We start from the raw sequence: 24,536 nt of genomic DNA on the forward strand, positions 1-24,536 counted from the left end.
GGCACGAGAGGTCAACCAAAGGTGGGTACTTGTTCGGAATTGCCTGGGGATCCTCTAAAGCTGGTTGAGCCACCTGGACACAGGCCATGGGCGTGGGGTGCAGTGTGGTCGCCCGATGCCCACAAATCCCGGGGCTCTGGAGTCCGTACTGTAGTTTCTTTCCGGACAGACCCGCTGTCCACAGGAGTTCTTGGTCTTCTGTAATGCACTGCAGTACTCTGGAGCTTGGCAGAGGTCGCTAGTCCCACTGGATGTGTCACTTTCTTGTTGCAGGTTCTTTGAAGCAAGAGACAGGCGGGTAGGGCTGGGGACAAGCCAGTTTTTGTCTTCCTTCTTCTCTGCTGGGGTTTCAGCTTAGCAGTCCTTCTTCTGACATCGCCAGGAATGTGACGTTCTGGGTTCATGGTGATGCCATATGCAGGGGGGAAAAAAACAGATGCTTTCTTCTGCAGCACTTTTTCCCATTTTTAAACCAAAAAAATAAAGGTTAGCTGTATTTTGACAAATTTCTTGGTCTCCTTCAGGGAAACCCACACACACTGTACCTTTACAATCCTCAGAATGTTGGGGAAAAAAGGATTCAAATTTGTCGTGGATAACTTATGTGCATAAAAAGGTATGCACAAACTACCCTCAATTAGCCAAAAAAGGGCTCACCACTTGAGAGTGAAGGGTTAGGGGGAGGACTGGGGGTGGGGGGTGTATGGTGGGGTCAGTGTGTGTAATGGGCCCAGCAGCTAATGGGTTAAATCCTGGGTTTAGAGGCGTTACAGCTCAGAATGCATTAGCCAATGGCTACTGTCCCTGAGGGTGGCTACACCCCCTCTTGTGCCCACTCCCTTTGGCTAATCAGGAGGAAGTGCTAAGCTCTCCTACTCTCCAAGAGGCTACCACTGTTCAGATATCATTGCACAAAGTATGAACAGAGGATATAATAAAGGAGCCAGGAAGGAGGTACGGCTGCATGTGAAATGAAATATACCAATGCAGAAGAACTGCAATTAGGGGCAAGTAACAAAGACTTTTTTTCGGCGCTGGACCATTCATATATTCATATACTTGAGTCAGAATAGTAAGCAGCAAATATCAGTTCTAACAAAACGGGAAGCAGGCTCACCTTCAAAAAAGTATTCTGGAGGACTGACTGCTGCACTACTGAAACAGCAGCTTTATTCACATGCAGGCAGTAGTGCATCAAGAACGTGTGCCTGGTTTTCCAGGTAAGCACATAATAGATGTCTTGAAAAGGCACGGGAGCGCAGAGTACAGCAACTGTCACCATGCTCCTTGTGTAACAGACCCTCCCTCTTCCTTGGAGCAGGTACTTCACTGTGCTGTGGCAGGAGGTGAAGCAGGCTCACAGCCAACGTGCTATTCCCTGCTTCGACAGGGGTTGATTCCTTCCTTTCTGGCCAAAAGACAGGTGGTCCGATAAATGTAGGTCCTTTGTTTTATCCCTATACATTCTAATGCATCTGCATACATCTAGAAAATCTAAATTGATCTTTCTGCTGAGGCTGTCAGGCTTGTGAAGAATGATCACAGCATGACAAGTTCATTCAGATTGAAGGCATTGGGGACTTTAGGAATGCATTTAAGGATGGTCTGTAAAATGATTTTGTCCTCTGTAAATCAGAGGAAAGGTTCATTCTCAGTAAAGGCAAGCATCTCTCCTATTCTCCTTTCCTTTTGTAGATTGATAGAGTGGTGATGGACAGGGGAGTAGTCACTCCCCTTTCCTTTGTCCTGTTTGGCACCAGAGCTGGAACCAGGGAGGTCCCTCAGCTGGTGCAAACCGGTTTATACAAGGGCAGCAAATTTGCCCTTCAAAGCAAAACGATGGCTTGGAAAGGCTAGCCCTCACAAGCCTTGTAACACCTATTTCCAAAGGAGAGGGTGTTGCCTCCTACCACAGGAAATAGTTAGTTCTGCCTTCCCCTGCTTGAACTGGTCAAGCAGCAGGAGGGTAGAAACCTGTCTGAGGTGTAGCAGCAGTGCGGGCTGCCTGAAAAACCCTGGAAGACTGGCAGGAGCAATACTGGGGAATCATACCCCAATACTGGCAACAGTATTGGGGTATGATTCCGTCTTGTTTGCTATCAAAAATGCCCAGGTTCGGAGTTACCATTATGTAGCTGGACATAGTTAGTGAGCTGTGCCCAATACACTGGTAAAATGGCATCCCCACACTTACAAAGTCCAGTGCAATGGAACTGGAGTTTGTAGGGGCACCTCTGCTCATGTAAGGGTGCCCTTACACAAAGTGACTTGCACCCTGCCCTCTGGGCTAGGAGGGCCTTCTACAGGGGTGACTTCCAGTGACCTGGTGCAGCGACCTGTGGTGAAAGGGTGCATGGACCTTTTCATGCAGGCTGCAATGGCCAGCCTGCAGACACATTTTGAATGACCGCCCATGGGTGGCCAATACATGCTGCAGCCCATGGGGAACCCCTGATGCCCCAATGCCCTAGGTACCTAAGTACCACATGCTAGGGACTTTTAAAGGGGCACCAATATGCCAACTGTGGGGTGTGCAAAGAACTCGGCAACCAAATTTAAAGGGAGAGCACAATCACTGGGGTCCTGGTTATCAGGATCCTAGTGAAAACAATCAAGTATACTTATAGCAGGCAAAAAGTGGGGGTAACCATGCCAAAAAGAGGTTACTTTCCTACACTGTTCTGTTATATTTACCTATATTAACATCTTATCTGGATGAGACTATCTAGCTACAGATTTCTTATCTTAGAATATTTACCATGAATGGACTGGATCTGGAAATTCTTGATCAGTACCCCTGCACTCCTCCGGTAGGTGGTGCTGAACAGCTCCACTTCTTCTTTATCTGCACCAGGTGTGACATGCGCAGTGCTAATGTAGGTGCCACTCAGTAGGTAGACTGCAGTTCGTGATCTTTTCCGTCCTAGGAGCATGAAGCCATGTTAAAAGGAATTTGACCAGTGTACAGATTCTTATGGGCTACAAGGCCCTGGTTCGGTGGAAAAGTCCAGTTCACAAATAGGGAGTATATGAAGCTCCCTCCCAAGACATCAGCAACAACCTCGCTACCTTCCTCCACCAAACAATGCAGGCCATTTACTAAGGCTTCAAGAACCAAAACCTGCCTGCACAGCCCACAACTACCACCACGGACCCAGCACCACACCAGATCCTGAACTCCTAGACCCCCATCACCAAAGAGGACACGCAGAGACTCATGAACTCCATCCACTCAGGAGCAACCTCGGATTCATGCCCTCACCACATCTTCAACCTGTCCAGCTCCACCATAGCACCTGAGGTCTGCCGAACTATCAACTGATCCTTCGAGACCGCCACCTTCCGATCAGACTGGAAGCACGCAGAGATCAACCGGCTACTCCAGAACTTCACCGCTGACCCAAGAGAGCTGAAAAACTACAGAACCATCTCTGGTCCCTTTCCCAGCAAAAGTAACAGAAAAGCCCTCAACCACAAACTCACCTAATTCCTCGAGACACACCAAATACTAGACCCATCCCAATCATTCAGGAGCACCACAGCACTTCTAGCAGCCACCAACATACGTGCCATACTAGACCACGGAGGAAAAGCCACACTCCTCCTTTTAGACCTCTCTGCCACATTCAACACCGTCTCCCACTCCACTCTCTGCGCCAGACTCCACGATCCCAGCATCCGTAATAAGGCACTAGAATGGATCAGGTCCTTCCCAACCGGAAGAACACAGTGTGTCAGACTACCACTGTTCACATCAGAAACCAAAGATACATACTGCGGAGTGCCCCCAAGGATCGTCACTCAGCCCGACGCTTTTCCACATCTATATGGTCCCGCTAGCCAAGATCATCAAACAACACGGGCTAAACATCGTATGCTACATTGACAATACCCAACTGATCCTCTCCCTTTCTGAAGACCTTAGAAAGGTCAAGAGAAATTTCCACAATGGGATGAGAGCAGTTGCCGCCTGGATGGAAGCCATCTGCCTCAATTTCAACTCTGACAAGAATAAGATTCTCGCAATCGGCTCCACCCATTCTGTCTGGAACGACTCCTGGTGGCCTACGGCACTAGGCAACGCCCCCGTGGGCCACACAAACAATCTGGGCATCATCCTGGACTCCTCTCTATCCAGGAGCCGCCAAGCCAACAACATCTCGTCGTCATGGTTCCACACCCTTCTACTCCTTCAAAAGATCTTCAAGGGGATTCCCTCCGACACAAGGAAGACAGTCACCCACACACTCATCACTAGCAAACTGGACTACAGGCAACACACTATGCTGGCACGCCAAGAAACTGGAATCAAAACTACAAAGAATCCAAAATGCAGCAGCCAGACTCATCCTGGACATCCCACAACACAGGTATATCTACTCCTACCTCAGAGACCTACACTGGCTCCCAGTCAACAAGCACATCAGTTACAATCTACTGATCCACACCTGCAAGGCACTACACAACCTAGGACCGGCATACCTCAACCAGTGCCTTGTCTTCTGAGTACCCAACAGACAACTCCAATCTTCCCAGCTCGCCCTCACAGCTGTTCCTAAGATCTGAAAAAGAACAGCAGAAGGAAGATCTTTCTCCTACCTCTCAAACTGAAACAGACCGCATCACTGAAGCAATTCAGGAAGGACCTCAAGACCTGGCTTTTCCATTGAGCAGCACGCCTACAAACAGCTCCTTGAGACCCTACGAGTGATTAGCAGTGGTTTAAAAATTACTGATTGATTACCAGGGGTAAGTAACTTCATCTGATAAACTTCTAGGCCCATGTTGCTTATCTTATAATAGATACTAAAGCAAAACCACCCGATAGTGTACCTAGAACAGGCTTAGCCAAAAAAAAGTACTGAAGGACCGAAAGGGCAAAGTGCCTGTCATGAAAGACCTGACTGTCAAGGCAATAGTGTTTGGCACTCATGGGCAAGGGTGCCCATGTAGGAGCCTAACAGATGTCCAGGACAGGAACTCCACATGCTAACACAGTGAAAACATAGCTGTAGCTCTGGTGGAATGAGCCCTCAGGGTTGCATCTTCACTAATGCATAGTAAATCTTTATGCAGAGTACAATCTACCTGGAGATAGTCCAGTAAACCCTATAAAGTGATCATTGTCCACCTAGTATCATTTGGGGCAAACAATATAAAAGGATAAGTGCCCTCTTACTGTCCAGCCGGTGGAGCCTTCTTCCTCCTTGAAGGTATGAGATGGAGCAAAGGAAGTCATCAGCATGATGTTTTGGCTGACGTGAAACGGTGTCTTCACCTTTGGAGAAAAAGAGGCTCAAGTTTGGAGAACCAGCTTATGTGGGAAGAAGCTGGGATATGGAGGGTGAACAGAAAGTCTGTATCTCGCTGACCATTCTGGCTGATGAGATGACCATCGAAAAGACTGCCATGACCATCAAGAGCTGTAGAGGGAAGCTATGCTTAGATTCAAAAGGGGACAATATCACTTAGGTAAAAACTAAATTAGAGTCCGAAAGTTTGGGTGAACACCTGCACTTTAGTCAATCTGTTTCTCAGCACACCAAGCCATAAACGTCCCAACAGCAAGGCCCGCCAAGATAACCTCACAGAATTTGGGAAGAAGAACGAAGACCTTTAAATGTGGCCGCTCAATCTCCACGGATGAAGGTGTTAAAGGAGCAGGTTCCAGTGCAGGATCCAGCCATGTTGCTGTGACAAGAGATCCTCCCAAATAGGCAGCCTCATTAGAGGACCGATCTTCATGCTCAGGAGGTCGGGATACCATACTCTCCTCGCCCAATGTAGAGCCACGTGGATGATGTGGGCCAGGTCGAATCAATCTTCTTAAAAACTCAGAAGACGTATTTACAGCAAGGCGTGTAGGAGTCCCATATTCAAGCCTAGTCGGAATGAATCTGCAAGCAAGAGCTGCTTTGGAAACTCCAGTGCGCACAAGTGCTGTATTGAGAGTTCTCCTTGGTAGCAAACAGATCTAGTCAAGGTTCTCCCCAGTCCTGGAAGAGACCTTTAGCCACCTTCAGGAGCAGACGTCATTTGTGATCCATAAGACATCAATGGCTGAGTTTGTCCGTCCTGGAGTTTAGAGACCCTGCTAGGTGCTGCACAACCAGGAAAATGGCCCAATGTTTCGTCAAGAAGCAGAACCTCCTGGCACAGGCTCAGAACCAAACTACACCCTCAAAAAAAACACATGGTGCTAGTTTTCTCTGTAAGCGTTTGGATGGAGAGCAGGAAAACTTCCAAGGGCAAGTGAATCACCTCAGATTCAAAAGATTGATATGGAGGCAAGTCTCCACCGGAGACCAATATCCTCTGATCTCCACCACCCAAGATAGCCGCCCCGACTGGAAGCAATGCATCAGTCATCACTATCAGAGCTGGATGGGAAGATAGAATGGTCTGCAAATGACCCAACTGCAGTCTCCTTCATAACCTGGACCAGGTAGGAGGCTTGCCCTCGTGTTGTCAGTCTCACTGAAATCAAAGACTGAGGTTTAAACAGCGGAATCACAGCCTGAATATTCTGGACCCTTCGGAGTATAGGTGAGGAATCTCGCTATGTCCAGAATGTCAGGTGTGTAGCACTACTGACATCCACAGATATGCCTAACCCACCACCATCACATCTGTGAAAATCCAAAGGGCAATGGCAGGACCAGAGTGGAGAACAACAAACTGGAAATGCTCCTGTCTCACCGTGAACCACAGATAACTCCGATGGGCTTGTAGGACAGGGACATGAAAATAGGCATCCTGCAGGTCCAGCACTAACATCTAGTCTCCAAAGTCTACCGCAGACAGGACCTGAGCAAATGAGAGCATCTTAAGTTTCTCCTTCCTCAGGAAAGACTTGAGGGCGCAGATCTAAGATACAGTGGAGGCATCTATCCTTATTTGGCACCAGAACAAAGCTGAAAATGCAACCACAACCTAGTTCTGATGCTGCCACCCTCTCGATGACTTCTTTGGCCAAAAGAGCCTGTACTTCCTGTTTCAATATGGATAGGAGCTCCATCATCGGACAACTTGGAGCACCACTTGACTGAAGTTATGGCATGCTATTGGGGTAGGTGAAGCCTTATCCTGACTCCAACAGGGAGCCCCTGTTGATATGAGGGCATACTAAAAGGATATGGAGGCTGCAGCTGTTGGACTGGCGTATTGTGCACATCTCTGGACTTGGCTCGCACAGGACTTGTCACGATCTACAGCCACAAAAAGGCTGGGAAGCCTCGAACTTGGTGGCTCTATTGGAAAGGATGCAGTAGAGAGCCCATATTGTAACCAAGGAAGGAGCTCAACAATGAGTGTTGCTGGCATGGAGCCATTTCGAGCCCCAACAAATGGGTGGTGACCCAACTTTCCTTGAAGCACTCAATCTCAAATGTTTGTACGGGATACCTAGACATCCCCAAAAACCAAGTTCATTTTAGTCAGGCATGGCAGAGCAAGGGCCCTGCTCGGTGATTCGTTCTTGTTTAGCCCACATCTGATACCTGCCATCGGCAATAGCCTGGTTCAGAATGACGGAGGTCTTCAAAACCACAGGCAGCACATGTGCAACCAAATAACACACAGTGTGATGATATCAGCCCAAGAGGCCCGGAGTGTTAACTAACTAAAGTGCAAGGCTGGCGGAAGAGAAAATCCTCTATCCGATGATCTTCAGCGTCTTAGATTTCGAGTCCGGTGGGTTGGTATGGAATGGGCCAGGACTCACTTTGGATGTGGAGGCCTGCGCTACCAGAATCCACTGGGTGGGGTGCTGTGTGGGGAAAGCTGGGTTCCCAGGAGCAGGGAGATGGAGACATGCAATCATCCAGTAAAGGGGGCTTGGCCCAGCCCCAGGCGTGGACTTCAGAGAGGATCTCACTGAAGGGCAAAAGTAGTTGTGTGGGATACCAATGGATGAAGCACCTCCATCAAGGCATTGGTGTTGATTTCCACAAGGGCAGCTGGAGGTCAAAGTCCTTATCCACCCACATCACCACCATAGTCAAAAATGGCCCTTCTGCCGCAGCCACACTAGGAGGCAGTGCCTAGTGAGTTTTCCAGGTTTGTTTGTCTTGGGTTTGTTTATGTTTTTGGGACTTACTTGACAGCAAACAACACCTTGGGCCTTCCACATGGCCAGGACCTGGAGCTAAGTGGAGCAGGTAGATTTTACATCACATTCCATATGGAAAATGTTACTTACCCTGTAATCATCTGTTCATGGAAGGCAGTGCTATAGATTCCCATACTGTGCATTTTCCTGCCATCTAGTGTTGGGCCTGGATGTGTGCAAGTTGTTTTTCGCAGAAGTCTTTCGAGTCATAGGTACTGTGACTTTTCCTCTTCGCAATAATGCGCATGATCATAGACTCCAATGTTCGATTATTTTTCCGCATGGCAGGTGAGGATGTAATGTGAAGGGAAGCGATATAGCAAAAGATGTCCATACATAAGAGGGAAGAGAGAAAGTAAGGGACACTGAATGGCCACAGGCGTCTGGAGAGCAGAGTAGGTGCATGTGAATCTACAACACTACATACCATGAACAGACTTACAGGGTAAGTGACATTTTCCATTCGAGGAATGTGAGGTTGTAGATACACATGCTGAACATAGACTGTAAAGCAGTCCTCCAAAATAGCGGTGACTAGCCTTTTAATGTTTAAGTGGATCGAAAAAGTATACAGAGAACTGCCTAGCCAACATTAGCTTGTTGAGAGGCTAGGACACCCACACGGTAATGTTTTGTGAAAGTGTGTGGTGTGAACCATGTAGCTGCTTTGCATATATCAGCTATAGGGATATTCCCCAGGAAGGCCATAAAGGTTCCTTTCTTTCAAGGAGAGTGTTCTTTAGGAGTGGGTAGAGTTCTCTTGGCTTTCACATAGCATGTCTGGATGCATGTAACTATCCATCGGGCCATGCCAGACTTGGATACAGCATTCCCTTTGTGGGGTTCGATTATAGCAACACAATGTTGTTGTATTCTTCTAAATAGTTTGGTTCTATCCAAGTAGTACAGGAGGGCTCGTTTTACATCTATGGTATGGGCAGCCCTTTCCGCCATTGAATCAGCTTGTGGGGGAAAAAAAAAACGGAAAGTCAGTAGACTGATTAAGGCACAACCTTAGGGAGGAATTTGGGGTTGGTGTGGAGGACAACCCTATCCCCATGTACTTGGAATAAATGTTCTTCCAGGGTTAATGCCTCAAGCTCACTGGCACGGTGATAGCCTTGTAGAAGTCCCCAACAAGCTTTGTGTGGTAAGGGGGAAGAAGAGGCAAGTCTGGGTTTGGTGGTGGGTGTAGCTCTTTTTTGGGGAGCTACCCTTGTCTCGGCCTCTGGAATTGCTGCCCCCTATAGGACCCTCTAAAATAACCCCTGGAAGAGCAACTGGCCCTGGGTGTGCCGATAGAACGTGTAGATTTAAGGGGAGCTGGTACTTGAACCTCCATGGTAAGGGGTGCAATGCCCCCATTGCCTTGGCTGTCTCTGTATATTTTTGATTTTTTCTAAAGCTTGGTCCACTTGTTGACCACTGAGGTGCTCACAATCAAAGGGCATGTTCAGCAGGTTCTGCTGAACATCGGCGTAAAGCCAAAGATAAGGAGCCATGTGTGTCTGCGTAGCAGAATGCTAGAATTTACCCCTCTGACAGCGGTGTTGGCTGCAGCTATGGCACAGCAAATAGAAGTGCAAGTAGGATTCTTGTCCCCCCCTGAAAAATGTGGGAAAAGTCAATGTTTGAAGGTAGAGTCTCCCCTAATGGAGGTCTCTCTAGCCCTATCCTGGTCGACATGGTTACCTCTGTATACTACACACCTATAGTCCATAATGCCCTGGTGGTATTATTGTTGCTGCTCTTGTAAGGTGTGTGGTGCTCACTCAGGGGAAGTGGTCTTGGTTCCGCATCTGTATTGCTGCTTACTAAAACCATCCGTGTCAGATGGTTTTTTTCCTCGCAACTCATAAACCTTGAACTTGAAGAGATCAAACAGTAGAGGTTGATGAGATGCTCCTGGACTTTTTGTTTGAAGCTAAATATACAAAGACAAACGTTACAGAGAAATATGATGGAGGTGTCTATTCCTCTAGCAGCTGTGTCAGGATCATTAAGGATGCAGCGTATGGTGGCGCTAGAAATACTTTCCCTTAATGCCACTATTTCCTCACTCCTTTACCTAAGCTGGTCAGGAAGATGTTGAGTGAGTTCCTCCATCTCCTCCCAATTAGACCTGTCAATGAGAGGTGGCAGATGAAATTAGCAAACCACTAGTGGTAGTCCCGAGTGCTACCCTCATTCCCTGCTGAGCCAACACACTTGCTTTCTTTATCTGGGGGCGGGGAGTCCCCAGTGGTTTGCAAACACGCTCTTTAATGAGCAGTATGCACCATCAGATTCTGAAAGAACATGACCCTAAATGTATGGGGGACTGGATGGAGAGGTAATACATTTCTTAACTACACAGGGCATAAAAACTCTGGCCTTCAACAGTCTCTTGTGCACTTAGGCTTTAACCATACTCACATGTCTGAGAGTGGTCTTTGTGCCTCAGCTGTGGTTGAGGACCTCTTCTCTTCATCAGCCTAATATGCACTGGAATTGATGTTTCTGGGCTAGGTTGCAGAACAGGGACTCCAAAAGACTAAACATCCTCTTCCTCCTTCGTGCAGAGGGGATATGGTTTCAGGGCTTTTTCAGGTGACTGTCTCTGTATCCTGATCTGCGCCAAGTGCATGTTCCTGCTGGAAACGCAGGGCAGTTTTGCATGGAAATGTGAGACAGGAAGCACTCTCAGTATCTTTATGATCCAGGGGAGACAGAGGTTGTAAGAGTTATGGTGGTAGGCGCATAGATACTTAGTGTGGCCTCAAGTGAATTTTGTGAATGTAGTGTGTTCCACCACCTAAATGCATCAACATTATTCATTGTCCTGGCCGGGAAACTAAAAGCACCCAGGCGAGAGGGGTGTGGGTGCCTTGAATATTGGGGACACAATGTTGTAAGGCAGTCTTCAAAGTGGGTTGCTGTGGAGGAAAAACAGTTAAAAGAAACAGTTGCTAGAGAAGTCTTTTGCTGAGGAGGGAGTGGAAAGTTGAATGGCAAGGTCCCAACGAACCAACATGAGCACACATCGAATTCAGGGGCCAGGTGGAACAAATCCGAGCCAGATGGGGGAGAAAAATAACCCAAGGAGTTGATGCCCATAAGCTATAGCTGCTAAGTGAGGAGTCACTAAACCTCCCATAACGCTAAACACTTCATCAAACAAAAACAACTTGCAACATCCTAGCCCAACACTACATGGCAGGATAATGCAGAGCTTGTATATCTACAACCACAATTGCTACTAACATATCATGTTCTGACTAGTTTTACCTTTCTAATATAAATACTGGTCAAGGTTCATTTAAATTTTGTTGCCCCTTTATTGAGCATATTGTAAAAGGCTTTAATGTCATAATTCGCTGATAAAACCACTGCTGGAAGGGCACCTCTCAAGGTGGAAGAATGTTTAATGGGATTAGAGTTTGAATAGTAGCGGTGTCACAGCTGATGTATACGTTTGGAGAGACGCGAAAGACTGTGTGAGAAAAACAAGTTACTTTAGCGCCTTATCTGGCAGAAACTATCTAGCTGATGGCTTCTTACCACTCTAGGTATTTGCCTCCATAGAGAAACATCTTTGAAATTCCAACGCACAGAACTGCTTATATTCCATGTTCTTGGTAGTGGCAGAAAGATCGAATCAAAGCTCCCCACATGCGTGGAAGATGTAGGAAAGTACCCTCTTTTTCCCCATGGTTACCCCCACTTTTTGCCTACTGTCAGTATGTTTTGACTGGTTTCACTGGGATCCTGCTACCCAGGACCCCAGTGATTGTGCTCTCTCCCTCTGAATTTGGTTACTTAGGGCTTTGGACACCTTACAATTGGACTACTGCCCCCCCATGTAAGTCCCTAGCATATGGTTCCAGGGTATCCCTATGGGCTGCAGCAGTTATTCTGCCACCCGCAGGGAGCCCGTGCAAAGGGTTCTGAAGGCCTGCCATTGCAGCCTGTGTGAAACAGGTGCATGCACCCTTTCACACCAGGTCACTGTAAGTCACCCTATGATAGCCCCCCCCCCCCTCCCCAGCCCAGTGAGCAGGGTGCAGGTCCCTGTGTGTGAGTGCACCCCTACATGAGCAGTGGTACCCCTACAAACTCCAGCTCCATTACAGTGGATTTCATAAGTGCAGGGAAGTAATTTTGCCCGTGTACTGGACACAGGTCACCACCTGTGTTCAGCTATATAATGGTAACCCTGAACCTGGGTATGTTTTGTAACAAACATGTTGGAATCATACCACAATCCTGTTGCCAATATTGGTTGTATAATTCCATGCACTCTGAGGTCTCCTTAGAGGACCCCCAGCATTGCTCCTACTAGTCTTATGGGGGTTTCCGGGCTGCCTGCTCTGCTACCACTCCTCATACGGGTTTCTGCCCTCCTGCTGCTTGACGAGCTCAAGCAGAACAAAGAATTTCCTGTGGGAGAGGGAGGCAACACCCTCTCCCAATGGAAATATGTGTGACATGGCTTGAGAGGGGTAGCCTCTCCAAGCCACTGGTATGTTTTGAAGGGCACATTTGGTGCCCTCCTTGAATAAACCAGTTTGCACCACACCACGGACTCCTGGTCCCTGCTCTGGCACACAACTGGACAATGGAAAGGGGAGTGACCACTACCCTGTCCATCACCACCCCAGGGGGGCTCTTCCAGCTGCCCACTTGAGTCTGCCATCTTGAATCCAAGGTGGGCAGAGGCCCCTAGGAGCATCTGAGTGGCCAGGTCAGGTAGGTGACTTCACAGCCGACTCCTGATAGGTGGTCACCCTGCTAGGTGACCAATCCCCCTTCCTGGGCTATTAAGGTTCTCTCTCTTGGGTGGGTACTCAGATTCGACATGCAAGATTCCAGCAGGACTCCTCTGAATCATTTACTTCATCTTCTGACCACTGGGACTGCAACTGGACCCTCCAGGAACAGACAATCTGCAACTTCAGTAACAAATCTGCTCTGCAACATTGTTTTTCTGACTCCTTCCAGCTACTGCAACATTTCCCCAGCTGTGCATCTTTTGAGAGCGACAAGTCTTCAGCATAAGAAGTAAGAAGGAATCTCCCTTGGAGTGAAGGTGTCACTCCCCTACATCCGCAGGCTCCAACTGCAACGTTGACCGGCTATGTGGATCTTCTCTCCTCCAGAGCTGCGTGGATACTGCATCACAGATGGTGGTCTGGAGTGGTCCTCTTGGTCACTCTACAGGTTGCCCAACTTGGGAGATGGTAAGCCTTTGCCTCTCTTTGCAGGACAGTATCCCTGAGCACCGCAAATCTTGCAGTTACCAAGGCTTGTTTGTTTCTACTCTAAGGTATCTTCAGGCTTTTTGTTACCCCGGCCCCCAACACTTCTTCCTACAATGCACATTTTCCTGCCTGCTGCTTTGGCGACGTGGGACACTTCTTCAGTTGTGCTAAGTGAGCCTCACTGCAACTCCTGTGCCTGCTGCCCATGGGTCGCCTGTTGGGGCTGCCTCCTCTTCTTGTGACTCTCCCAGTTGCTGAGGGTCACCTTGGACTCCGATCTGTGAGTCGAGTCCCCTGGGCCTTGTTGGTCCTCTTCAGCCTTGCAAAATCTTCTTCTCAGACTCTTGAATTTACCAAGGCTTGTTGGTGGTTTTCCAGCACCACTGACCGACTGCATCACGGCCGACGACGTGGGGCATCACTTGCTCACTTCTGCATTTCCACTTCAAGTCCTGTGCTGTACTGCTGACTTTCTTTGTCATCAACATCGTCCTGCATCCACAGAAGTGTGGGTAGTGGCTCCTGCCACAACCGGACACTACATCACAAACTGAACTTGGTTCCCTTCCTTTGTAGATCCTCTTCAGTCAAAATCCACCTTTGGGATCTTCCACTCTTGTCTGGGTCTTGCACAATCGTTTTCCAAATTCCTCTTGTTGGTTTTGGGGTAAACCAGGTACTTACCTCTGCTCTCCTGGTCGCTTGGAGTCACTCTGGTACACCCCTCTTGGGGTTCCTAGTTCCTCCAGCTCCCTTCTACTCATTCCACTTTCTTGGGTGGAGGACTGCCGTTCACATTCTACTGTTTTAGTATATGGTTTAGCCGTCCCTTAGGGCCCTCACTGTTTGCTATTACATTTACCAATGCCTATTTCTTTCTATGCTATTTACCGATTGCTAATGTGTGTATATTAGTGTGTTTACTTACTCCTAGTTGGGGTATTGCCTATACAGTATTTTAGTATTTGTGTTATTATAATAAAGTACCTTTATTTATTTTTTTAACACTGTGTGGTTCTTTCATGTGTGCAAGTGCTGTGGGACTGCATAATCTTTGCACGTCTCCTGGATAAGTCATGGCTGCTCATTCACAGCGACCTTTAGAGAGACCTGGCTTCCTAGACACTGCCTACACTTCATTAACAGGGGATACCTGGACCTGGTATAAGGTGATAACACCATACGTGCTCACCACACACCAGGCCAGATTCTTACAAAGATGGCATCAGCATGGACGCTCCAGGAACAGATGTGGATCTGGAGCCCGTGTGGGAACCAGGAAAGGTCAAGTGACGGGTTCAGAGGATTCAATTGACGCAGAGGGCGTTCTCAGGATCCACATGTGTGCCAGAGGAAGTTGTAAATTATCTGCGGTATCAGAGCATGGCCTCATGGAACTCTTTGAACTGTTTTGGTGTTACAGACAACCCTGGAAACTCAGATTGTGCCGGGATAAACTGCAGTATCGGCTGACTTAAGGAGCAAGATCTAGAAGAAAGGGACACCCTTGCACCTTTTCCGAAGTACGAGAGTGGACGGAATGAGTAGAGTCCTGCAATGACTTTTTCTTTTTTCTCTTTGACTTACCCGAAAGTTTGGAGCTTATTGACGATCGACCTTAAGATCAACTCCAGTGACTCCTGGACCAGGATCGAACAACCCTTGGACTTAAGCCAGTCACACCATGAAGTATTGCGGTGATGTTGACGTAGAGTATCATTTCACGATCCTGCCTGGTCCTTGGGTTAATCAAAGCAGTCCCTGGAGTCGCAGCTCAACCCCTGTCTCTCTACCCCAGGCACAGCGTGCACACCTGTTGTGATTTGTCACAGTCCTTTGCTTGCAACAGTCCACTAAGGATTTAAAACCTGTTATTTTCGGAGGTTACATTTCCAGTGCGCAGAGTGACAATTTTGAGGTAAAGGGTCTCAACAGAAACTAGAGGTAGCCCTGGATCCAAGTTTAGTAACGTTACAATTCCCTTGCACACTGTGATTTCTTGAGTTAAAAGGTTTCAAAAGAGATTAGAGGTAGCGCAGGATCACTGTCTGATGGCGTGGAAAGAAAGGAACTGATGTCAGCAAGCAGGGGTGGCACCTTCATGGGCCCTACATGTCATTTTCGAAGAGAACTGGAAACTGCGTCAATGTAGAGTCGCAAGGAGGCACCTACCGGCAGCCGACGGTACTAATGGAAAGTTTCTGGATCCACTTTGATGCCTGGGGATCATTCAAAGGGGGAGGAGCCTGAAGTTAGAAGTCTCTATCAGAAATCACCAATTATATATAAACTTCACAAAAAACAGCTACTAGATAAATAATTATGTTTTTGTTTTAAGACTTATCGAGGAGAAAGTGAAAGGCAAGGGAATCATGCTATAACAGACATTAGTGGAGAGCAATGCAGAGCGTTACGTGGTTAAAGAGAAATATATGCCTTGGCTCCAGAAAGATGCAATGTAGGTGAAAGTTCACGAGAAAGAGTTTACATAAGCAGAGTCCATTCTCATTGTTAACTGAGACGGGGTTCAGAAAATGTTAGACAAAGGTGACTTTAGTTTAAAGCATACAGAATCAGATAACAAGTCTTGGAAAAAAAAAGTAATAAAAATAAACACAATCTGAGGGAAAAAAGGATCGCGATGGAGCACCTGGCCACCAGCCTCCAAGCAACAATGGGTCTATGGAGGTTCCTGTAGGAGAGACCACCCATGTGGTCTCCCTTTATGCAGACAACGCCCTAATATAATTTTGTCGGTCCACCTATTCCATAGCCATACTTCTGCAGGGGATGCAGAAGTTCGGAGAAATCTCTGGGCTGTGGATTAACCCCTCAAAGCCCCGACTCTATCCGATGGGCTCCTTGGTGGGCACTTCTCTGGAGGATCTCCCATCGGTGGGTCTCCCCTGGCAAGTTCAGGTTGTTCTATATCTGGAGATCCGCCTGGAACCTACGGAGAAGGCCTCTCTGGAACATAACATCGGGAGGGTGGTCCGGGATCTCCGGGCCTCTGTATGCTTCTGGAGCACCCTGCCACTGTCCCTTATGTGGAAATTAGCTATTGCTAAAATGATATTGCTCCCTAGATCCCTCTATACCCTACATGGTAATTTTTTCACGAACCCACACCGCTATTTCAAGATGCTTGATAGCAATCTTCTATGGGTGGGCAAATGTAAACGGCTGAGCCTGTCTAAAATGACCATAGAGGGATAGAGGTCAAAAGGATGGAGGTTGTCAAACATTGGGAGATCTTTACCCTGGGTGACACTTCATTCTATTTTGAGACACAATGGATTCCTTTAACCTCAGCCCAGGCCAATTTTAAAAAAAGCAAAAAACAAAATTTCTGCCACAACAATGGAGAGATGGCGCACATTCCCCTGCCCAAAAAAAAGACCAGAAAACCCCCCACAAATCAGTTACAAGTTTAAAGGACACGGTGATGTGATGTTTATGTGAACATATATTATTAACTCATGTATTCTTTGACCTGTTATTGGCATTTTTAGACAATTGTGTATGTCATCACTTTTTTCAACTATATAAGCAGCTGCCTGAAAGCAGTACATGGAGATCAGCTTTTTCAGCTCCACAGAGGTGACTGATCTCCCGGCTGCAATAACTCAACCTACTTTTGCCCTGCCAAGTGAAGTCTTGTCTTTTTATTCCAGTTTCCTCCAAATAGACTGTGAAAATTAAAATTCATGCTTCACTTCACCTTATCAATAAGATCTCGATTGACACAGTTTGGCAACTGCTGAATGAAAGAATCTACTATAAGCTTCAAATGTGACCCAGTGCTGGCTTCTTCATCCTCTTGCTCTAGAAACAAAAAAAGTAAAAACAAATAGTTCAAGTTAAACAAAAAAACGTAATCAAGCCCTAAGACTAGACTAGACTTGTACAATACGGCACAGCCACATCAATCAGGCTAGTTGACCTGTATGTTTTAATAAGGAATAAGCTACCTACCTGTAACTGTAGTACTCAAGTATTGGAATCTTTCATCGATTCACATTGTAGGAGGCTGGCCCAGTGTGTGGTGGACACCTATGGTGTTACACCTTATACTGGGCCCAGCAACACTTGTTAGATAATGTTACAGTGTCTAGGTAGCTAGGGCTCTCTAACGGTAGCTGTGGTGAGCATCCTAGACTTATCTAGGATGAGTGTGAAGAATTTGCAATACCGCAGTATTCACACAGTAACTGATCACACATGTAAGAAATCATACAGTGTTGCAAAAATAAAGGTAATTTATTACAGGAACACCTAACTCAATTACTATAGGCAAACCCCCTACTGGAGGTAAGTACACACAAAATATACACATCTAACTATTAGGAAATAGCAAATAATATATAAGGGGGCCAAATCACATACTAAACGTACTCTGGTGGGGGACCCATTCTCGCATTCCACTTTTTTAGTATGTGATTTGGCCCCCTTATATATTATTTTCTATTTCCTAATAGTTAGCCCATCTTGTTTTGAAGATGGTAGAATCAAGTGGCCACCTGAAGGAGCACTGGGCACCACTCCTGGGATGGTGATGGACAGGGGAGAGGTCACTCCCTTTTCCTTTGTACATTTTTGCACCAGAGCAGGGACTGGGGGTCACTGGACTGGTGCAAACTGGGTTATGTAAGGTGGGCACCAAATGTGCCTTTGAAAGCAAACCGGTGGCATGGGGAGGCTACTCATCCCCAGCCTTGTGACACCTATTTCCAAGGGAGAGGAGGTTGCACACCCCTCTCCAACAGGAAATTCTTTGTTCTGCCTTCCCGCGCTTGAGCTGGTGAAGCAGCAGGAGGGCAGAGTCATGTCTGAGGGGCTGCAGCAGCGTGGGCTGCTCACAAGCCCTGGAAGACTGGTAGGACAAATATTGGGGGGGGTCCTCTAAGGAGCCCCAAGAGTGCATGGAATCATGCCATCAATACTTGTACCAGTATTGGGTATGATTCTCACATGTTTGATACCAAACATGCCTAGGTTTGGAGACACCATTATGTAGCTGGACCACACCTGTAGCCAGTACATGGGTAAAATGGCTTCCCCACTCTTATGAAGTCCAGTGCATTGGAACTGTTGTTCATAGGGCACCTCTGCTTATGCAGGGGTGTCCTCACACACAGGATCCACACCTTTCCCTTTGGGTTGAAAGAGCCTACCATTGGGGTGACTTACAGTGATGCGAGTAATCACTGCTTCTAAAAATGCGAACAGAGCACATGGTCATCAAAAGCTTTTTGGCAGCCTGGTCTCACCGAATTAAGTTGGGCAGGGGCCCCTCCAGCTCCCGGAAAAATCAGGGAGGTGTGGAGACGGCCCAGGTCCAGGTTCTACCACAGAGCGAGGCCTCAAATGCAAATGTTCCCACTTCTCGTCAGCGGACAGACGTGGAGAAGTCAAAGACCTCTTCGACAACTTCTTGTGGTGGGACCTACCCGAGTGGCCCGACGACTTGGAGTGCGACGAAGATGTCTGACTCCACAACCGCTCCTAGGACCTTCTTCGTGACCAGGACCTCGATTGTCGTAGCGTCACACACGCCAAGCAGCCAGAAGCTTGAGGAATCTCTCCCGCAAGGCCTTCAGGATCATGGTACGGCAGTCAGAACAGACCTTGGGGTCATGTTCGCGCTCAAGGCACCAAAGACATACAAGATGCTGGTTTGTTCTCGACATTGGATAATGACAGGCACCGCAGGGCTTGATACAGGCCTCCTTCGATGACCATCCTGCCACACCAGGCGGAAAACCTCAAAAAGCACTCGCCAAAACGTCAAAAAACTGACTAGGGCTAGCTCTTCTCCAGATCTGCGCGGGCTGGCTCGGAAAGAAAAGAACTGGCGTCAGCGCATCTGGGTGAACACCTATATAACCACTGCAAAGTTTAGTTCTGGCTCAGACAACACCATACGGAGCAGAACAACGCCATCTACAACTTTCTTTTTTTTTTACATGGAACATAGGCCTTAAAGAGGCTTTTCATGGGGACGACTCCTTATTTCCCAGTTACAAACCAGATCCAGGACTAAGAGAAGTTTAAAACCAGGTCAAACAGGGTAAAAATGAAGTTAAAATAGTCGAAACACAAGAGAAAGAAGACATACATGTCTGCACATTCAACATAACTCAGACTTCCTTTCTGCCACAATGTGTGGTAGTAAGAGCTAGAGACATCTGGGAAAGGTGGCATCTGATTCACCCTGGGCTCACTAACAACAGTTTGATTCTTTTCCCAATGAGGGGAAGGGTGCAACAACAGCGACACTTTTCAAAGCCTTTTAGATGCTCTCATACAGCTGTTAAAAGTAGCTGTGTTATTCCCACACCAACAACAGGGAATAAATTAAGTTTGTGAATGTATTATAGTTGCAATGTTGGAGAAAATGTAAGAATCTCAGACAAAGAGAAGCTGTTCCAACATTTTTAGATACACCAAAAAATAGGAGCCTTCCCCTTTTAGAGGCCAAAGGCAGCTCTGGTGTCTTTTATAAATTAAGTCCATCATGTCTTCCATTTTGCTTACACAAATATAGTGATCAAGAAAAAAAATACCAATACGGATTCCAAGCCTTCATAACAAGATAGAAGGGTCCCGAACCTAACAATTAACTAGACCCAACAGCAGAGGTTTCTAAGCCTTGGTTCTGATTCACAAATTCAAAAATGCAAGTCAGAGTCAATTCAAAAGCTAGTTCAGATTAACAAGCTGGGGGCTAACACCAAGGGCCTAATGGCAATATCACCATATAAGGCTTGCTACTGGGAAAGAGGAGAAAACCATGCACCCAAAATGACAACCAAGACGTAATTTTAGATATAAACAGGCTTCCTTACGTTGAAAGTAGTGACCCTATTCACATATGGGCTGTACTGGCAGTAAACTAACCAGGTCATGTAAAAGTAAAATTTAATTTTGCAGCAGGTTTTGGAAGAATGTTTAGTACTAAATTTACCTTGGTGAAGACAAAGAGTAACAAATTAAAAAAACTTTTTGCCTCCCTTAAGCTCTGCTGCTGCTGCTTTGTTTTTGCACAAAGAGAGCCGTCCCTCTATTATCCAGGAGAGAGCAGGAAAGGCTTTAGGCTGGATTGACACAGGGAAGGCAGGGACAGACAAGAAGCAAACAGTCATCAAAAGTTATGGGTTTTAGGAGTAGATCTCGGAGGAAGTTTAATTACGCTGGTGAAAGTCATGTAATACACAAATGATAGAAGACACATAGTTTCCAAAATTTCTAGAAATTTCACACTATGCAATTTTTTCACCCTGCAAGATACTAGTTTGTGCGGAAAATACCACGCCAACAGAAAGTTTTTGTTCAAACCTGTCTCCTGCTGGTATTTGTAAGACTGCTTTTAACCTAAGTGGGCCCGCGTATGACAAAATTCCTAAGAGATGGCTGAAAACTACACTTCAAGCTAAAAGAGTAATTTTGCACCACTGTTATATATTATGCACAATTTATTTAGAAAAATTATGCAACTTTGTCCACACTTAAAGAGTGTGAGAGACAGTTTTTGATGATTTCGAGTGCAGCAGTCTCCCAGAAACATAAGCTACACAATGACCCACTGTCTGCAACTGTAGATAATGAAATCCCATTAAAACAAGAGCTAATCACCGAGCCTATGAGCATCTCCTCCTGTAAGAAGGCTGATACAGATCTAAAATAAAAAATAATCTGATTATGCAACAGTCTGTTTGAGGGTGAGAAAATCAGAAGCTGAATTGGGCAAAAGATATCAAGTGTCCCCTAAAAATACATAAAAAGAATGTGTTTACACCGCCTGTCGAAGATGACAAAGCAATAAACTAAGGAAATATACATAAAGAGCACATACGTGTAGGCACAAAGATTATGTTTTACCTTGTTCATCAAGAAGTTTTTTGGTAAGGTCTTCAGCTTCATCTACTTCTAATTCCAAGGCATCATCGTTAATATCCAGAGTCTCAAGTTCCAATTCCAACTCCTCAGTTGCAACTTCCTTATCATTAATGTCTTTTAAATCTGCTGAAAAAAGTTGGAGTGTTCAGTAAATATACTTGTACTAAGCAACCACAAAGTAGAAAATGCATGGTTTTGGGGGTGGAGGTAGGGGTGGGGTGAAGACGACGAAATACTTCACCACAGGTTTTGACAAAATGTTCACAAGTAAATATTATTGTGGCAAGGAATTAAGTTAATGCAAGGGAGAGAGCTTGAGGGGATGCGAGTGTATGCCAATTTTAACCCTCATAATTCAGCAATTATACTAACAGAATGAAAGCTGGTTGTGTAGGTAGGATCCGTACCATTTCCCCTTTTTGTGGTGGACTGGCCCACTCAGCCTTTTTTTTTTATAACAGTGGATGTTTTAAGTTGATGGTCTGCAAGTATAGTTCATAATCTCACATGATCACTAATCTTTGCTATTAATGGTTATTAGAACGATGGCATATGGGCAAAAAAACTAAACTGGGGTTTACGTACGGATTGTTTCATTCAGAAGATTAATCAAATAGGACTCATTTTTTATTTCGACTAATAGGGTGTGTAATGTCCTTATTTCTCCAACATGATGAATGGCTAAAGAGGCAAGAGATCACTTCTAGCTGCTGAATGAGATTTCAAACAGAACTTCAAGGAGCACCACAGGGATGATTTATGATTTTGTTTCCTTTGTTTCATAAGCTACACTTATTTTGATGAACACAAATCACTGTAAAGTGGATTAATTTGGTATAATCATTAGGAGTACTGTGAGGAGGCATGATTGTTAAATTGTGCTTTAAGATGATTGAGTAGGTGCAATTCTGTTAATGAAACTTATTAGAATGGTTTATTTTTATACTAATTTGGTCTGCATTTACTCCTTCACAGTATTTTCAGCAGATGCTAATTTCCCTCTATCGTCACAGGAACATGGTGGCATATCTGTATCTCTAATTAACAGCACATCCACAGAAATCAATTATGTATTATAATCACTAACTAAGCAATACTTTTGACTTAAGACTCAACCTTTTCCTACTCAGTTACTTGCTGTATCCTGTCATATGCTAACATGTATCTGTTCAGCTGCAAGCAGACATTCAGTTTCTAATGCTGGAGCACGAATACATTCCAAGCTTGGTTATGGAAACTCCTATTCTAGAGGCAACCTGCATTCCCAAGTCATGGAGCTACAGCAGCTAGTTTTCAGATTTAGAAATTTGAAATATGCCTCTGATCTTACCATACCATTCGCCGGCTCCTACCGGAAGACTACTACAACCCCAGATACTAAACGGTTCACTAGAACATAATGAAACAAGGACTACTGCCAATCGATAAAATTCTGACCCCTAACGTGATCTACTGAACAAAAAATTTACTTGAGAATATAACAGACATCAAGACAGAATTAGGAGATATCAAAATAAAAAAAAACCCACCTCTTGAATCATCTTTGTTGGAGTCTTTGATTTGAGTACCTTTTTCATTATCTTTAAACAAAATAGCAGGGACAAAAGCCTTTAAATCCACCATGTTCTCATAGAAATTGCGAGCATCTTCATCTTCCCATATACCTCCTTCCAGTTCACACTCTCCAGGTTTCCCAGGGGTGAAAATGTCAATGCCAGGTCCATGGTCTGGAAATACACAGTATTTACTAGAATGTTGTAACTTCACTATAAGTTTCAATTTTATCTCAAAACATTTATGCATACACAATAGCACAAAATGCTATGGAACAATCATATCAGTGCTGAGGTTCTGTGAAACCAGAAACATGTACAAGATGAAAGAAAAAAAGAAACATAGGATTTTTTCAAGTTTACGTTTATGATTATCCAGAATAAGATCCTCATTACAAGTAAGGCAGAGTGGCATATGCGTCACAATCATGAAACACCATTTTCATAGGACACAGCCAGGGAGTCGGTACCAATGTTAGGGTCGGGAGCTTTAAGTAATCCTATTTCTGGTAAAATGCTTTTTGAGAGACCTGGCTACCAAGACAATGCTGGTAAATGTATATTTAACTATATATTTAACTGCAGTTATATTTAAGGGAGATATCTCACTATATATCCAATCTTTGCACTGAACATTTTACAAAATAACTGTGAGAAAATATGCCACTCTACAAGCCCATTTTGGGTTTTAACATGGGAGGGTGCATGGTTTTCAAAAGTTTGAAGACCACTGCCCTAAGGTAATCACTTAAACAAGGGTAGTATATACTCTGTATTCTGATATTTTCAGCTTAAAATGTGACATATAATCTGTCAAATTTGAGTTAACCCACTGAAATCAGCATGTTTTCCCTCTTTTTATGGGCCTTTTCTTAGAATAAATTGTGCTAGTTTTGAACAGACAGAATTTAGTTCGTGAAATTGGCCAGGTTGTGATAATTCTCACACACCTACTAATTCTTATCACTGTGCAACCTAAAGCTTTATGTGGAGAGTGTGGCTGATGTGGAGAATTCGAAGGAAAAGAAAATGGAAGATAAGTTTAGAGTGGAAACAATGGGTTCTCACTGTGAAAACAAAAATTCTTTGCAAAGATGGCTTGGGTTGAGTGGTGATGCGTGGAATGGAGAAGGGGGAAAGAATAGGCTGAGAGAAGAATACAGAAGTTTCTCCATTACAATCATTTAAACAGAGAAAACATATAAAATTATTTATAGTGAGCAAATATTTGGTGTCCTTTTTAAATCTAGTTTTAATTTGTTAGGGGTAGATTTTTTTAAAGAAAAAACATAGTACTAAAATGGAAAATGTCACTTACCCAGTGTACATCTGTTTGTGGCATGTATTGCTGCAGATTCACTGCAGATTCATTGTTTCCGCAATCTAGTGTTGGGCTTGGAGTGTTACAAGTTGTTTTTCTTCAAAGAAGTCTTTTTGGAGTCACGGGATCGAGTGACTCCCCCTCTCGGTCATACTACGCAGGGGCATCGACCCCGTTGTTCGACTGTTTTCCCACAAAAGCGTGTGGAAAGGAGTGATAGAGTGTCAGAATATAAATGTTCTATAAAAAATAGTAAGTAAAAATAGATGGCTATGCAAATGTAAATGTATACACATATGTATAAATAAGAAAACTGCAACGGCTACAGGCTTCGGGGGAGGAGGGAGGGTGCATGTGAATCTGCAGCACTACATGCCACGAACAGATGTACACTGGGTAAGTGACATTTTCCG

At 45.4% G+C, this 24,536-nt stretch overlaps 1 protein-coding gene across 10 annotated transcripts in view; it reads right to left on the reverse strand.

Moving 5' to 3' along the window:
• UPF2 (UPF2 regulator of nonsense mediated mRNA decay) overlaps positions 1 to 24,536 on the reverse strand; it is a 765,941-nt gene that overhangs the window by 545,472 nt on the left and 195,933 nt on the right. For 6 of the 10 annotated variants that reach the window (XM_069228659.1, XM_069228658.1, XM_069228657.1 and 3 more), the window contains 3 exons: positions 22,779 to 22,976; positions 21,232 to 21,375; positions 17,072 to 17,175 (listed from right to left, as the gene is read on the reverse strand). In XM_069228659.1, the coding sequence (XP_069084760.1) occupies positions 17,072 to 17,175; positions 21,232 to 21,375; positions 22,779 to 22,976 (446 nt within the window). The remainder of the gene's footprint in view (positions 1 to 17,071; positions 17,176 to 21,231; positions 21,376 to 22,778; positions 22,977 to 24,536) is intronic. The other 4 variants (XM_069228662.1, XM_069228663.1, XM_069228661.1 and 1 more) reach the window with 1 other exon arrangement.

Source organism: Pleurodeles waltl, chromosome 4_1, assembly GCF_031143425.1.
Source record: "Pleurodeles waltl isolate 20211129_DDA chromosome 4_1, aPleWal1.hap1.20221129, whole genome shotgun sequence".
Lineage (NCBI taxonomy): Eukaryota > Metazoa > Chordata > Amphibia > Caudata > Salamandridae > Pleurodeles > Pleurodeles waltl.